The following is a 14,646-nucleotide window of genomic DNA, read 5'->3' on the forward strand; positions in this document are numbered from 1 at the left end:
TGTTCAGTGCTGGGAAAGCAAGAGGCACTGTAGCATTTTCTCACAGCAGAGGAAAAAAAATGGCAACTGAAAAAGTTCAGCTGCTTCCATTTAACAGCTGCCTGAACAGGTGGAATATGAAGATCAGATTAGCTCCATGCTTCAGTACCAAATTCACCTATCATTTAATGCCAGTCTGGAGGAACAAGAACCCCTTTTTTTTTTTTTTTTTTTGTTATTCAATTTACCCCCTTTTTTTTCCCTTTTGGAATTACCTTATGATGTTTTCTATTAGCTCCTGTTGCACGGGTACCAGGCATCTGAGCTGTCCCCAAGTCCCACCGCTCTCCCCCATCACACTCATCCACGGGGAACGCCCGTTCCGCTTCCCAGCCGACAGCAGCAGGAAAAACTCATCATCCGAGTTCCAGTACTGTTTAAATGCACTGGAAAGCACCACCGGCTGCTCTGCCCGACAAAAAACCTCTGAAGCCCGGAAAAGAGGGTGGGGGCAGGGCCCGCTGGCTTTTTTAAATGACCTAATGCCGCCAATTAGGAAACAGCTTCGGGCAGTTCAGAGGGACATTTGCAGCTGTTCCAAGCAGACAAGCAAAGAAAACGCAGGACAGGCCCGTTGAACCCTCTGATTCCATCTTAGCAAAAATAAAGGGGAGAGAATAGCACTAAGGAAATAAACCCTCATGCCCACATGAAAGCATCTAACTCCAAGATAAAGTATTCCAAATAGCTTACTCCCATTCATTCCTTCTTAGGGAGGATTCATGTGCTAGAAATTCTTCTGTACAAAGTCAAAGGAGATGACGTCCTGTTCTTACCTCCAGCAGCATCCCAGCATTTGAATTGGAAGGTTTTATATGTAAGTTCAAAATTTTCCTTTCTCAGAAGAAAAACCCCAAACACCTACACTTCCCTCTGCAGCACAGGCCTCCAGCTCTTACTTCCTTTGCTGATGAGATGCTAGAGGGCACGCCTACAAAGAAAATCTAAAAAAGGAGGAAACCAACCGATTTTTCCTACCTGTAAGAGGCTCAGCTCCTTGCACTGCCAGGCTGACGTTCTTCTTCTTTGTTGAGGAACTTAAATCCATTTCTCCATTAAGGCTGACTCCAACATCCACTGCAGCCTGGGCCTCAAGCACCCCTTTTTCTGGGGCTGGTAATTCAGAGGAACAAGGTGTTTCTGCTGCAAAAACCACTGCATCAAAACTTTTTACCGTTTTAGGAACTTTATCCAGAGAGGAGCCATCGTCTGCCGATACCAAACTCTTCACTCCCTCATTTTCCAGTGACTCAACAGCAAGTAAACGGCAGGAACACGGTGAGAGGGGCAATTCAGGTACATCTCGGCTTTGCTTTCCATCAGGCTCAGCCAAAGCCTCCCCTTCAGCTGCTTTCCCAACAGGACCAGCATCGGCCTCGCTGGCCGGACAAACAGTGTCGGTGCTGGAGTCGCTGTCGCACGTGGGCTCCTCTGCGATGGGCTGGAGTGCTGCCCGGGGAAGCACGCTCTCTGAATCCTCCTGCTCCTCCGGATACGCTGCCACAGGGGTCATTGTCACCGGCCTCAGTACTTCCTTACCCTCACAGGCATCACTCGGGGCTCCCGTTTCTGAGGTGTCCTTTAACTCGGAGGTGCTGCTGTGCGGGGAGATCCGCTGTAGGGTCTGACTGGGATCATGTTCTCGGTTCAGCCCCGCATTCAGACAGGGGTCACTCTCTGCACCCAGTGACTTATCTGCTGGTGCAGGTCCGTGCATGGTGCCTTCTCCTGCGGCCACTGCTCCGGCCTTGCACGCTTCTTCAGGTTGGACTGTCTCTTTCAGCCCAGCATCCACATTGCTGCTGCCCACCACAGGCCCCCCGAGACTGCAGGCAGAGGGTTTCACAACAGCAGCAGGAAGTTCCTCTGACAAAACCTGCTCCTTGCCATTCGCATGAGCCTCCCACTCAGGCTCATCTTTGCCTCCTTCAGCCTGAGAGAGGCCCTGCTCCAGGGAGCCCTCATCCCCAGCACGGTACCCGGGCCTGCCGGCAGCTACCCTGCCATGCTGCCAGGAGAGCTCTGCTGAGTCTGCCCCCACCACCACTGCTTCCTGGTTTTGTTTAGAGTCCTCATTATGAATTGCAGAGGGTGTGCCCATTAAATTATCCTTGGCACAGTCTGCACCACTGGCACATGGCACTAATCCAGAGTCATTACCTTGCAGAGCTGCCTCCTGCCCAGGAGGTGCCACTGCAGCATCTCCCTCCTGACTCAGAGCCGGTCCCTCTCCTCTGGGCAGGAGAGTGGGCGATTTCACCTCACTGTTCAGACCCTGCTGCTCTGAAGCACTTTCTGCTGTCTCTGCTTGGGTCTGGGCAGGCTCCTTCTCTGCCAGACCTGTGCTCATGTCCTCTGGAGGAAGTGATGCAGGCTCATGTTCACTCTCCTGAGCAGTGACTGGTTTGAAGCTGTTGCCCATTTCATCTTTATTGCCAGTTTGAGCAGCAGAAAGGCAACAGCCATCAACTTCCTGACCTGCAGAATTTACACTTCCTCCATCTCTGGGGCTGCTGGTATCAGTTCCTACTGGCTCCTTTTCACTGCTCTCCATTGTTTCAGCCTCATGGTCAGTGATCTCACTGCTCTCCTGGCAATGTTCAGGTTCTGCACCGCTTCCATTAGATCCACCAACATCACTGTTTTCAGGTTCAGCATCAGCGCCATCAGTTTCCACACTGCCTGCCAGTGAGGGCAAGCTGGATTTTCCATCTGTGCAATCTGCTTCCACCTGCCTTTCTCGCTCCCTGCTCTTATTGCTGCTATGGATCTCTGAACCAGGATCAGATTCTGATGCACATGCAGGAACCTTCACCCCATTCACTGCTGGTAGTGCTTCCCCAGTGCTTGCAGTGATATCCTGCCTTGCTGTGACACAGGCATTGCCTTGGCTTTCCACGAAGTCACCGTTTACCTGAGCAGTGCATGATCCAGTCTCTTTGTTGTCGCCAGTCTTGCAAAGGTCAACAGGGACATCGCCAGTGCCACCACCTGCATTTGTACCGTCCCGGGCCGGTGCCACTCCCATGTTTGCATCCTCCCCATCTGAACACTCAGTGCCATTAAAATCACTGAGTAAGGGCTGAGCAGCACTGGCTGACTCCTCCTCAGCTGGAGATTCCTCTTCCAGGTTTGCAGTCCTCTTGCCTGCCTCTGCCATCCCATGCTCTCCCTGCCGCTGGCTCGCAGCCCTCTCAGCGGCCCCGGTACAGTTCCTGCATTCAGTCTGGCCCATAACCACATCCAGGCCCTCCGAGGAAGCTGGGGCTTCACCTGCAGCTGCAACCACAGCAGCAGCACTGCCAGCTGCACGCTGCTCGGCACCTCGCACTTCCTGATGGGCAATATCTGTACTGCCCAAGCCAGCTTGATCCAGAACAACTCCAGCAGATGTCATTCCAGCTGCCTCATTTGTATTTCCAGAGGGTGGAAGATTTACAGCACCGTTTACACTTGCACACGGGCTCACAGTGCATTCCTTCTCATCTGATACAGTCCCAGAGCCTTCAGCAGAGGTTGGCCCCACCTCTTCCTTTTTACACAATATCTCTGTGTTTTTACTTTCATAGAATGACTCTGGGCTGTTTCCATCCCCCAGGCTAACCAAGTTATTGGGTGCGTCATTAGAAGTTCCCAAACTCCTGCTGTTGCATTTCTCCTCCTGCTGGGTTTGGTGTGAGAGCTGCCCAAAGTCCAGGTGAATCAGATCAGATGGGTTTTCCTGCCTTTCTTCTCTTGCCATTTCTTCAAGCCTCTGAGAGGTAGTGGTCAGGCGACCATCTGGCTCTGCTCCTTTAGCACAGCTGTCTCCAGAATCCCCCAGTACAGGCTCTGTCTGCTGCCTTGAACTCTGTAACAAGACACATACACACAAAAAAGAAAGTATTACTTTACTCTGTCACACAATTACCCTGTCTCCATTATGTGCAAGATCTATATCTACACAATCCTATTCCATGTGACTCCTACTCCCTCTGTACCTCTACCTGGTGTCACCCAGGACAGAGTTACAAATATACCTCAGTGGGTATTTTACATGTTGCTTTTGGAACAAGGTAATACTGAAATTATTAGAATGACAGAAGCATTTGTTGAAAAGAGTATCTGAAGGTCATCTAGTCCAACCACCTGCCTGAGACTGGACTGCTGCCAATGCAACATCAGGTCAACCATGACTTTATCTTGCCAAGTCCCCAAAACTTCCAATGATAGAGTACCCACAGCCTCTCTGGGCAATCTGTTCCCATGCCACACCACCCTCCCATGAAGAATTTTTTCCTAATGGTCAGACTGAACACCCCGAAGCTGAAATTTGTCCCTCTACTCCCTTGCTACACCATCTGCCACCACTGAGAAGAACTGTAATCTTGGTAATTGCTCTTCAAGCAGTTGTAGTCATATTTCTTGAGTGCACTTAAATTCAAGATCAGTAAACAGCAGAATTCAGTCTACCAAATAATGCAAATATATACCAGCATAGTCCCAAAGGGCTTTAAGCAAATGCTGTTTAAGAGCAGCCTCAGATCCCTGCCCGATGCTGCTCCCCAACTCTCGCCAGTGTTGCTCAATTTACTCCACATGGATGGAAATGCTATTTCAGACTTGGGCATTGGTTGACACTGTCCAAACACACCACTGCTCCTAGAACTGATCATCTAATCTATTCCTGAGAATTGCAGGCATAATTAAATATCTGAAATTTATTTCCTAACTGGAAATAAAAATTTCAAAATGATGACAATACTATTAAAACTAATACATGCATTATCATGGAACAGTAGCAACATATTCAATTCCCCTCTAATCTGCATTTTCCTTCCAGAGCATCTGCTTTGTCAAGCTTTTATAGTTTGATACAATCAAACCTTTACTTAAAAAGAACCACCTGTTTCAATAGCTCCTTTCATATTCTCTTCTCTGCAGAAGAGAATACATCAACGTTCACATCTTAGAAGAACAGGCTTATTAAATTAACGAGCAACCCCAATCCCTCAACGTACACCCCACAGAGCTCCCTTGGTTTGCTTGGGGCTTTGCACCATAAACTTTCCGAGGTCACACTGGTTTCTTGCTAAGTGCTTCTGACTCTCCACAAACACAAAACTCTAATAAACTATGTGAAATCTGAGGGGTTTTTTGCATTTCTTTGTAAAAATATTTTAAAAAAAATACATGTGTCCCAGAAGTCTAACTTGAACAGCTCCCTGCAAATTTTAAGACTTCTCAGAGAAATTGAACTTCATACCAAAAATGTCAGCCTAAACACCCTGAATATTACAGTGGCCAATATGTTAACTGATGCATCACAGGGAACTTCTGGGTATTGCATATACAAATAGTGGCTAAAATAATCACTGCTGCCTCGAGGATATTGTGTTTACTTGTCTTTCCATGCTCTGAGGTTTGCAAACATTGAGCAGTGCCACAGAATCACTGAATCATGGACCACTAAATGTACTTCTGGTCAGTTTGCCATGAATCTCTCTCCTATTCAAAATAATCCTGGTACCCAGCTCCCATATATGCTGTCAGCTATGCCAGAACTCCCTGAGGCTTCCCAAGACCGGTTAGCATTGGAGGCATGGCATCTCTGTGCTTGTGTAGCACCAGGGCTCTGCGTGCAGTGGTACCCACAGGCTGCAGCTACTTCTTGCAAGGGCAAACAGACACTGTGCCAGGGCTCTGGTGGCTGTAATCCCACAGCAGAGCATGGACACCATGCTTCTGGCTCCTAGCCACGATGGACAGACACAGACCACACAGCCAGGATGGACAGACACCAACAACAGTGACACTCAGGAACAAGCAAGATTTTCAAAAGCAGGGGCCACAGCAGCCCCAACATCCTCACAGTGAAGTCACTCTGCTGATAGCCTGAAAAATATAACCATGACCAAAGGAAGCCAACTGGCTTTCAACTGACCCGAAATAAACCTAAATGAAATAATTACAGGGCTGCTTTCCAAATTCAAATCAGATTAGATGTGAAGTAAAACAGTGGTGGAAAGAAAAGGCTATTTCTGATTTCATTGTCAGGCAAAATGTACTCATCTGGCATTTGCACAAGCAAACAAGCAGTGAGCTGGATATGTTGGCCATGCTTTAGTGTCTTTTGATGGAAAGGGCAAGAGATTTCATGGTTAGCCACTCATGCCACCAGTTCCTGTTGAGATCTGGAGAAATTAACATCTCAGGTACCAAGGGGAGGGTGAAAATGGCTCAGGATGGTCCATACCTCTGAATATCCTCCCAGCTGCTTCCAGTAGACAATTCTCCCCTCCCTTAGTTAAAGGAACAAAAATATCCTGTTATTTAGATCCTGCACCTCTGCAACAGCAGCTACATGAGCTGATGAAGGAACACCCACAAGTGATGGCAGCTGTGCAAGACAGAGGGTGTTTCTGAGAAATGGCACAGAAGTGTTCTGCTGTTTCACCTTCCATCCCAACTGAGATTTTGAAGCGGGGAGAGGAAGCCCTTGCAAAGCCTCACAGCTCCTGCTGTCCAACCACCATGGGGTCTGAGAGGAGCACAGTGAAGGAAGCACTACAGACACTTACCTTTTCTGGCCAAGGCAGGCTCATCCTACACTGAGGTGTTACGGAGACAGTTATTTTCTCCATCACCTGCCCCAGAGACTTTCCCCTCAGACTCATCTCTGACTCTGAACTTTCTGTCTGAACAGAGACATACCCACTGTGCTCACTGCCCACAAGCCAGCCTCACTCCAGAGCCTGCCTTTAGCTGCCCAACGGCTGCCAGAGGACAGCATGTCTCCAGGGAGGTCTCCCTGCCCATCCAAGTGGGTCCCAAGCTAATGGAGAAGGCAGGAGGTGGGAGCAGAGAGAGCCCACAAGACCAAACAGAGCAGGCATTGCACAGCCCCGAGCCTGCTCCTCTTCTGAGAGAGAGCATTTGCTGCCTAATACAGCTTTATCAAATCTCCCCATGCTCAAACAGGAAGAAAACAAGCAGGGGTCCACCTGGACGCTTCATAACGACATCCAGAAAATGCCTAAAGAAATATGCCCTGAAGGATGCCTATCTATGAGAGCCCTCCCCAGGTGCTAAGCAGCAACCAGGCAGCTCTGCCTCTCCTTCACCACCTCAGCCTTTTCCTCACCTTGTGCTGGTGGCTCTGCATGTGCATCTGGAGGTGCCGTATGTCCCTCTCCCAGCTGGACGCCGCCCCTTCCTTGGCCTCAGCCGTCAGCAGGTACACGTCGAGCCCGCGGTGGTGCTTCACGCTGTAGTCCCCCGAGTGCACCGTGTGAGACAAGGTGCTCCACGAGTCCGGCTCCCTGGCCTCCTCCCTGCCATAAAAAAACCAGGGGCGGGTTAACGAGGGGGCGAGGAGGGGATGCTGCGTGGCAGGACACGCGCGCTCTCCTTCACTCTAGACAGTCATCTAATCATCGGCCCGAGCGAAGCACAGCACCGGCTCCAGGGCCAGACAGACAAATACACGATGCACGCCTGGCCTTGAAAATTAATGTGATTTAGAGTTAATGCCAGCCACAAGCTTTATTTCACAAGGTCCTTCTCAGGTAGAGAGACCTGCGGTTTTTACTCCAGACTATGACAGACTAGCAGCAGAGGGCACAGCTACTTTTTAAATTGAATTTATCACAGGTGGAGATTAACAAAGCAGCTGCCACAGAACAACAGGCACCTGAAAGACAGACCTGCAAAGGCACAAGTTGGAGGGAACAAGGATTGACACAGATGCTACAACTTCTACACCAAAACCAGCACACTGCTCACAAACACCCAACAGCCATCAAATCATAGCAATTTTGTCACTCCTGAAATGAATTTAACTTGCTCTGTGAAACTGCCTCTGTGCAAGATGTTCTCAGTATTGTGAGACAGCTGTTCTTTGGCAGCACTGTTATGGTTTTTCTTTGTACCAATCAAAAGGAAAAAAAGGAAAAAAAGATGCTATAGATCAGGATGAAAAAATAACTCAGTAGGTAAATGTATTCAATAGACATTTCTATTGAGTCATCTCTTTTGGAATGTCAAACCCTGATTTTGCACAAGCTTTCTACTCAAAGCAGTAATTCCTCAGGTCTCACTGAGCTGCACAGTGGCTACACTGGCCCTTTAAGGGTGTGAGGAAACACTGAGGTGTTCTGCTATAGCTTCAGGTTCACAGATTTCATTTTGAATCACAACTGTTTCAGGAAACCCAAAATCTGTTTTAATCATCCTAGTCAGAGCAGCTTGTGCTGCACCCCACCAAGCCCTGCATCCCCGAGGAGAGATGTAGAGCCGAACAGGAATGTTACAGGAACAGATGATGCTGACCTGCTCAAGGGTGTGAGAAACGGGAATTTCTCTGTCTTCCTTTTTCCAGGGCTGCATTTACTGAGACCTAGTCCAAGCTGAGAACTGGGTGGGTGGTTGGACTAGACGACCTTTAAAGGTCCCTTCTAATCCAAATTATTCCATGATTCTACAATGTACCCTTCCCCACTGCAGAGACCAACCATCCCCAGATCTCCCTCTGCAGTGCAGCTACAGATTTCCCTGGAAGTGGCAGAGTTGTGCACTTTTTTTCCAAATGATTCGGAATTCAAGAAAGTACATATACAGCAAATGTATGCCATCAACCAAGTAAAACTACATATAGATTTCAGCTTCTTTACTGACAGGTTTATCATTTTAAAACTTGCAAACCTTTCTTATGGGCAAGTGCCCACCAGCAAACCACAGGGCTCTCCGGGATGCCACGCAATTTAGAAAGCAAAGTCATAATGAGCAGATGACACCATGATCAGCAACAGGAATGGGCAGAGCAGGGTGGGGAAACAGTCAAACAGTTCATTACATGGCAGAGAAACCTGTGCAGGCGATGGTGGTGGCAGTGACTGTCCCTGCTCTGCCTTGGTAAAACCATCTACTCCCTTCTGTGACTCATTTTGGGTTAAATCTTACAGGAAATTCAGACAAAGCAAACCTATGACTTCCACCATTCAAATCAATTGCCTTCAGCAGAATTACACTTGATTTAAGCTGAATCAATATTTCCATAGAGAAACAGAATGAAGCATCCAGTTTCTGGTGGTGATTAGCATAAATCCACACAGGCACTGAAGTCAACTGAGCCATTAGAAGTGACTAAAGAAATGACCTTCCTTTATCAAGGAAACACAGACATTTCTGTCTGCAGTCTTTTTCTTTTCAGATGTCATGTATGAGAAACCACTGTACTCAGGGCCACTCTCAGAGTACAATGAGGCAGTGAGCACAAAACCCACAGTCACCCACTCATGGGGACAGCAGCAGCCAGATAAAAGAACTGAGCACAATAAATCTGCTCTACTTTCTCATCAGCTTCAAGGACACTTGGAGGCATCTCCCAATCAGCACCCACAAAGCAGCCTGCATGACTTGCTGAGCCTCAAAGGACCCTCAGTGACTTCAAAAGCCTGGAAATCTGGAGCAAGATGACAGGCAGAGTCCCCTGTAACACCGTGAGTGTGCCCACCCCTCCAGCAACCCGCCACCTTCACACGGCCCAGACGGATCAAATAATCACTTCTGCTTACAAAGACAGCACTTTCTTTTCATACTCAGGCTGCCAGTCTGTGTTACAATTCATGAAAAGCTTTAAACCTTTTGAGAAACCAAGATGTTTCTCACATCCAGCCAAGTACAAACTCCAAGCTCTCAGTTTTAGTAGCGTTCACCTACGTCGTACAAAGTTCAGCAATAAGAAAATGAATGGCTCAATCTATTGACTCCTTCATATCATCCCCTTCATAAACTGTTCCATCCCAGCACTATGGTCTGCAGCAGAGAGGACAAATGGGGATTTGCAAGTGTTGACTCGTTTCCACACGGCTATTCCTGCTGCTCAGGGAATCACTTCCAAGGCCACATAGCTCATATGAAGACACTCCTGCTCATTTGTCTTCATACCCTAAGCTTCACTCTTTGTTCCTGTCCTGCATGTCTCACTGCAAACCCTGTTTTTATAGAGAGATGACAAAAACACACTTTCTTCCAGGAAAAAAAGCTTTGCAGTTATGTATTTTGTACTTCCTGGCTGTGAAAGATGTTTATTTTGTCCAGACTTGGAATTTTTGTACTGGTTGTATAGAAGTGCATACCCAAGCTGGTCTGCTAGGAGATAAAAACAGATATGCAAATATTTACTGCAGATTTATTAACAAAAATATGTATACAAACTCCAAACCTTCAAGAAGCCTGAAAATCTGCTTCTGTTCAGCACAAAAATCCAGTTTGCTGCAGTTTGCCAGCAACAAAGGAAATCTGTCCATCCTGGGTCAATCCTTTCTCATTCTCCTTTTTCAACAGCTTCCCATCAAAATACGTAACAGATACCAGTGAACTGAAAATTTCATATGAATCATCTCCAAGCCCAACTTTTGCAGGAGAAAGTATCTTGGTTAAAAAAGCAAGATAGTGTTCACTTATTGCTGATAGTGTTTACTAGCTCTACCCTCTGCCCAACCATGCCATGCCATGTCCCACTGAAAAAGCCTGAAAGAACTCCTCCAGCTCTTGTCCTTGCTGCTTTCCTGTTCCACGGAGGTAAACCCAGAAGGGAAACTGCTCGGTGCAAGAAAGGACAGACTTTCCAGCCTGCCCTTCATCTGCAGAAAGGTGGCCCAAAGAAGGATGCCAACCCCAAACAGGGAGATAGGAGAAGCAAACAAAGCTCCAAAATACTCTCAGGCCATGGCCTGCTCCATCTGGGAGCTGATTAGATTGCTGAAACCACAGGATCACCTCCTGCCCATCTGGCATGTAAGACAAAATGATAGACCATAGAATCACAGAATGGTTTGGGTTGGAAGGGACCTTAAAGATTGTCTAGTTCCAACATGGGCTGAGAGAACTTCCACTAGACCAGACTGCTCCAAGCCCCATCCAAGCTGGCTTTGAACACTTCCAGGTATGGGGGACATAAGTAGGTAATGTTTTTTAATTAAACCTCCCAGCACTGCCAAAGCTGACCCATCTCTTTTCAAGAAGGAGCCACACACTGTACTCATGTGCTGAATCTCTTCTCATCTCATGGAGGAGAGGAAAGTGCCTGCACCGGCACAGCACAGCTCCTGGCTTCCTGCAGATACAGGCAAGAGATTTTTAAGACAAGAGAAGATAAGCGAGAAAGGAGAACAAAAAAAACTCTGAGTAAAAAGCTCTGCCCACCCTCAAAAGCTGCAGGAACTGGGCTTGGTAACAAGGGTTTGAAATTCGGCAGTGCCAGTGCTCGCGGTCGGCGCGTCTTCCGGTACCCAGATACCGGGTTTGAACTGGAAGGCAGAGGAAGAGGAGGGAGGAAGAGATCAGAAGATGAAGAAAAAAGCCTCAGTGAATTAAACAAAACCTCATATTAGGAAGATTTATCCCACAGTTTTATAAAGGGGTAAGGAATGCAGTGTGGGAACTCAAGGTGTTATTTCCTGGGGATTTCCTTCAGATTTCCGAGCTGAAACAAAACAAACTCAACAGCACTGCCAGGTCTTAGGATCTTATTGCAAGCCTGACAGCAGCTGTGGGTTTATTCTGAAAGCACCAGCTGCTAGATTCATGGGACAAAGAAAAAACCATTTCTTATATAAGAAAATTCTATATATTGATTGCTAATTTGAATAGTTTTGATATTGAAGGAAAGAGTTAAAGTTCATCTGAAGTAGAAATAATTACTAACCCCTCACAAACTGCAGTAGGTTCCAACACCAAATTGAATTCAGGATTGTATAACCTATCCTTCAGTATCAGATTAAATATTTAATAAGTGGATTCAAAATATTTAATGCTAACTTTTCAGTCCACTGATCAACACACTGTATAGTAGCAAATTATGGAGAAGAAAAGCTGGCCTGGTCTCTCAACAGTTGTTTCCACATATATCCTAAGGAAGCATGTCCAGTATTTCCTACCACAAAGGGTCTGTGCTCCTAAACCCATGCATTTCTTAGGCCCCTATGTTAATTATACATTAAAAACAAATGTAAAAATACAGCTACAAACTGTCATCAACATATTTGCCAGAAAGTACAATCTGCATTCCATAAGAGAAACTTGGTATTAAATGCACTTTTCCATGTGTTTTATTTTCAGAGCCTTATGTAACAAGAAGGATACCCTGCTTAGGATGTGGAGCTGTTGGTCTAACAGAGAACTTGATGTCTTCATGTCAACTTGAAGTCTTATCAATAAACACAAGAAATTTTAGGTGAATTAATGAAATACACTCAAGAGTGAAAACAGATGCCATTTGTTGCATTTGAAATACAAAAGTACAGTCATGGAGATTACTCCAGCAAACAGTGTTTTTCTTTACAGCTAAAAACAGCATCTCAGATCAGGACAAGTGATATGGAAGAAAGACTTGTCTCTGCAGAACATCTCCATGTGCTGCAAGCAACTGTGATCACAGGCTGTGCAACACAACGCAGGGATGAACCCGTTGCTTTGTCAGCCTCTGACACAGCTGCTTACAAGTCTTCTTCTACAACAATCTGTTCAAACTTCAGTCCCCACCGTAAATGCCACTACTTTGAGAAAATCTGCTCCAGAGACTAAGTATGAGCATCCTAACTGGGTATCCAATCCAGCTAACCCATGCCCGAGGCCAAAACCCCAGCAGTTCTGGGAAGCCACTTATCTGCATTTTCTAAATTTATCCTGAAACAGAGCTGTCTATCATAATCCCTTACCAAACACACAAGGCTGTCCAGCACTTATGGCCCCTATAATTTTTGGGATCACTTCCAGATCAGGATTGCTGAGGGGGGGAAATAATTTTCTTCTCATATCTTACCAAATCTTTTCAAATCTCTTCTAAGTCTCTTCTTTCTCATCCTCAAAGGCTTGCTTCCATGATCATCTCCCAGGACTGCCATTTCCAAGCGGGAAATCAGAGACAGTAAAAAGATGTTTCTACCACATGGACAAAGCCTTCTCTCTCTTTCATATTCAGAGGTGGATGCATATAAAACAAAGGAGAGGAGGGAGCCAACAAATGAAAATACAAGCTCATGGGAATGTGGGACACACTAAGAAGTCAGTAAAAGCTGGAGAATGATGAGGGTGAGTAGGTGGAAAGAGAGAAACACAAATTCTTCCTACTCAATCACATTCACACCAGGTTTCCCTGTCCCCCTGCTCCCAGTCTGCTCTTCTGCTGTGGCCAGAACAAACCCACAGCACGTCAGCATCTTTCTAATCATGATGTTCAACCAATTAAATGATGATGTTTTAACTGAAAATCTCAAAGTTCAGCAACGCACAGCCACAAAACTAGACCCTGTGGATCACTACTCCTTCCATGCTTTTGTAGCTAAACATCATCTTAACACATACATGTCAGAGCTCTCTTTCATTGCCCTTCTAATACCTTTGAGTCCCCCTTTAAATGTTAATCTTATGCCAGCACTTAAGAGACAAAGTCAACCGCTCTCCTGCCACATCGTAGTAAGCCATACTCTAAATCCAGCACCCCAAATTGCAATCAAAAGGATTTGTTGCTTGGTTTGGGGTGGAAAAACAGATGGAGAAACATCAACATTAATTCAATAAATCTTTCAGCCCCTGATTCTGTTTAGCCTGAAACAGAATTAAAAACATGCCTGGCATCACCTGTGTGGTGGCAACCTTCTGGCCACCTGCACGACCCCAGCTGTGCCCTGCTCATGCTCCAAATAAACACTGGAGGAACCGATCAAGGGGAAACTCAGATCTTTGCACACTTAGTTCTCAGCTTGCAAGGTTCATACAGGAACAGAGGGTTCAGCCTATACATTCTCAAGGGCACAAGCACCCTGTTCCCACACAGCTGCCAACTCCTGGCACTGAAGTCACAGCAGTGTTTTCAGCCCCAGGAAACCAGTGACTTTGGACAGCATCTGCACCACAGACGGCTCTTGCCATCCCAAAGACTGAATTTAATGGAACAAGCTAAAACCAATATTCCGTGAAAAAAGTCCATCTTCAACTACCATCCCAATCTGGCAGGGCACTGGAAGAAGTGCTTGTTTTAAGATCATGCTTAATCTTTGCTGAACATGAACTGGATATTTCTGAAATTACACACTTGCTTAAAGGAACTGTTAAACTGGGGTGCAAAAGAAAAAGACAAGGCAAATCCTCTTACAGCTCTGGCTCAGAGAAGCAGAAAAGTGTATTCAGCTATAAAAGTATAGTCACTGAAAAAGCTTCCTTATTTGAGAGGCACCACAAAGACTACAGCCCAGACTTCACCAATTACTTATGTAAAATCAGAACAATAGCAAGTGATAGTCACAGACTGCAAAACATTCACAAAACCCTTCTGCTACCAGTGAGTTATTCCTCATGTGTGCTAATTAAATCAGTTTAGTTTTGGAAATACAAACTTGTACTGACTAACAGTTTCACAGGCTGAGCCACCTGGACGTTACCAGGCGATCTAAAGGAATAGCAATCCCAGAGCTCTGCAGAAGTGCTTTAGAGCAATAAGTAGAGAAACCAGCAAAACTAAAACTAATATTACAGTAAAAAAGGCTGTTACAAGTCTGAAACTTTTCTTTGCAGGGATTAGAAAGATGGAAGTCGGTTTTTTTTAATGGGCTTTACTTTCACTTC

The 14,646-nt window shown here is 46.2% G+C and overlaps 1 protein-coding gene across 16 annotated transcripts in view; it reads right to left on the reverse strand.

The window, feature by feature from the left end:
• The window catches only part of AKAP13 (A-kinase anchoring protein 13), a 212,696-nt gene that overhangs the window by 96,637 nt on the left and 101,413 nt on the right, over positions 1-14,646 (reverse strand). For 15 of the 16 annotated variants that reach the window (XM_050309179.1, XM_050309185.1, XM_050309181.1 and 12 more), the window contains 2 exons: positions 7,163-7,352; positions 1,018-3,889 (listed from right to left, as the gene is read on the reverse strand). In XM_050309179.1, coding sequence (XP_050165136.1) covers positions 1,018-3,889; positions 7,163-7,352 — 3,062 coding nt within the window. Of the gene's footprint in view, positions 1-254; positions 345-1,017; positions 3,890-7,162; positions 7,353-14,646 lie in introns of those variants that run through there. The other variant, XM_050309192.1, reaches the window with a different exon arrangement.

Source organism: Myiozetetes cayanensis, unplaced genomic scaffold (genome assembly GCF_022539395.1).
Source record: "Myiozetetes cayanensis isolate MyiCay16 unplaced genomic scaffold, myiCay2020 scf14, whole genome shotgun sequence".
Classification (NCBI taxonomy): Eukaryota; Metazoa; Chordata; class Aves; order Passeriformes; family Tyrannidae; genus Myiozetetes; species Myiozetetes cayanensis.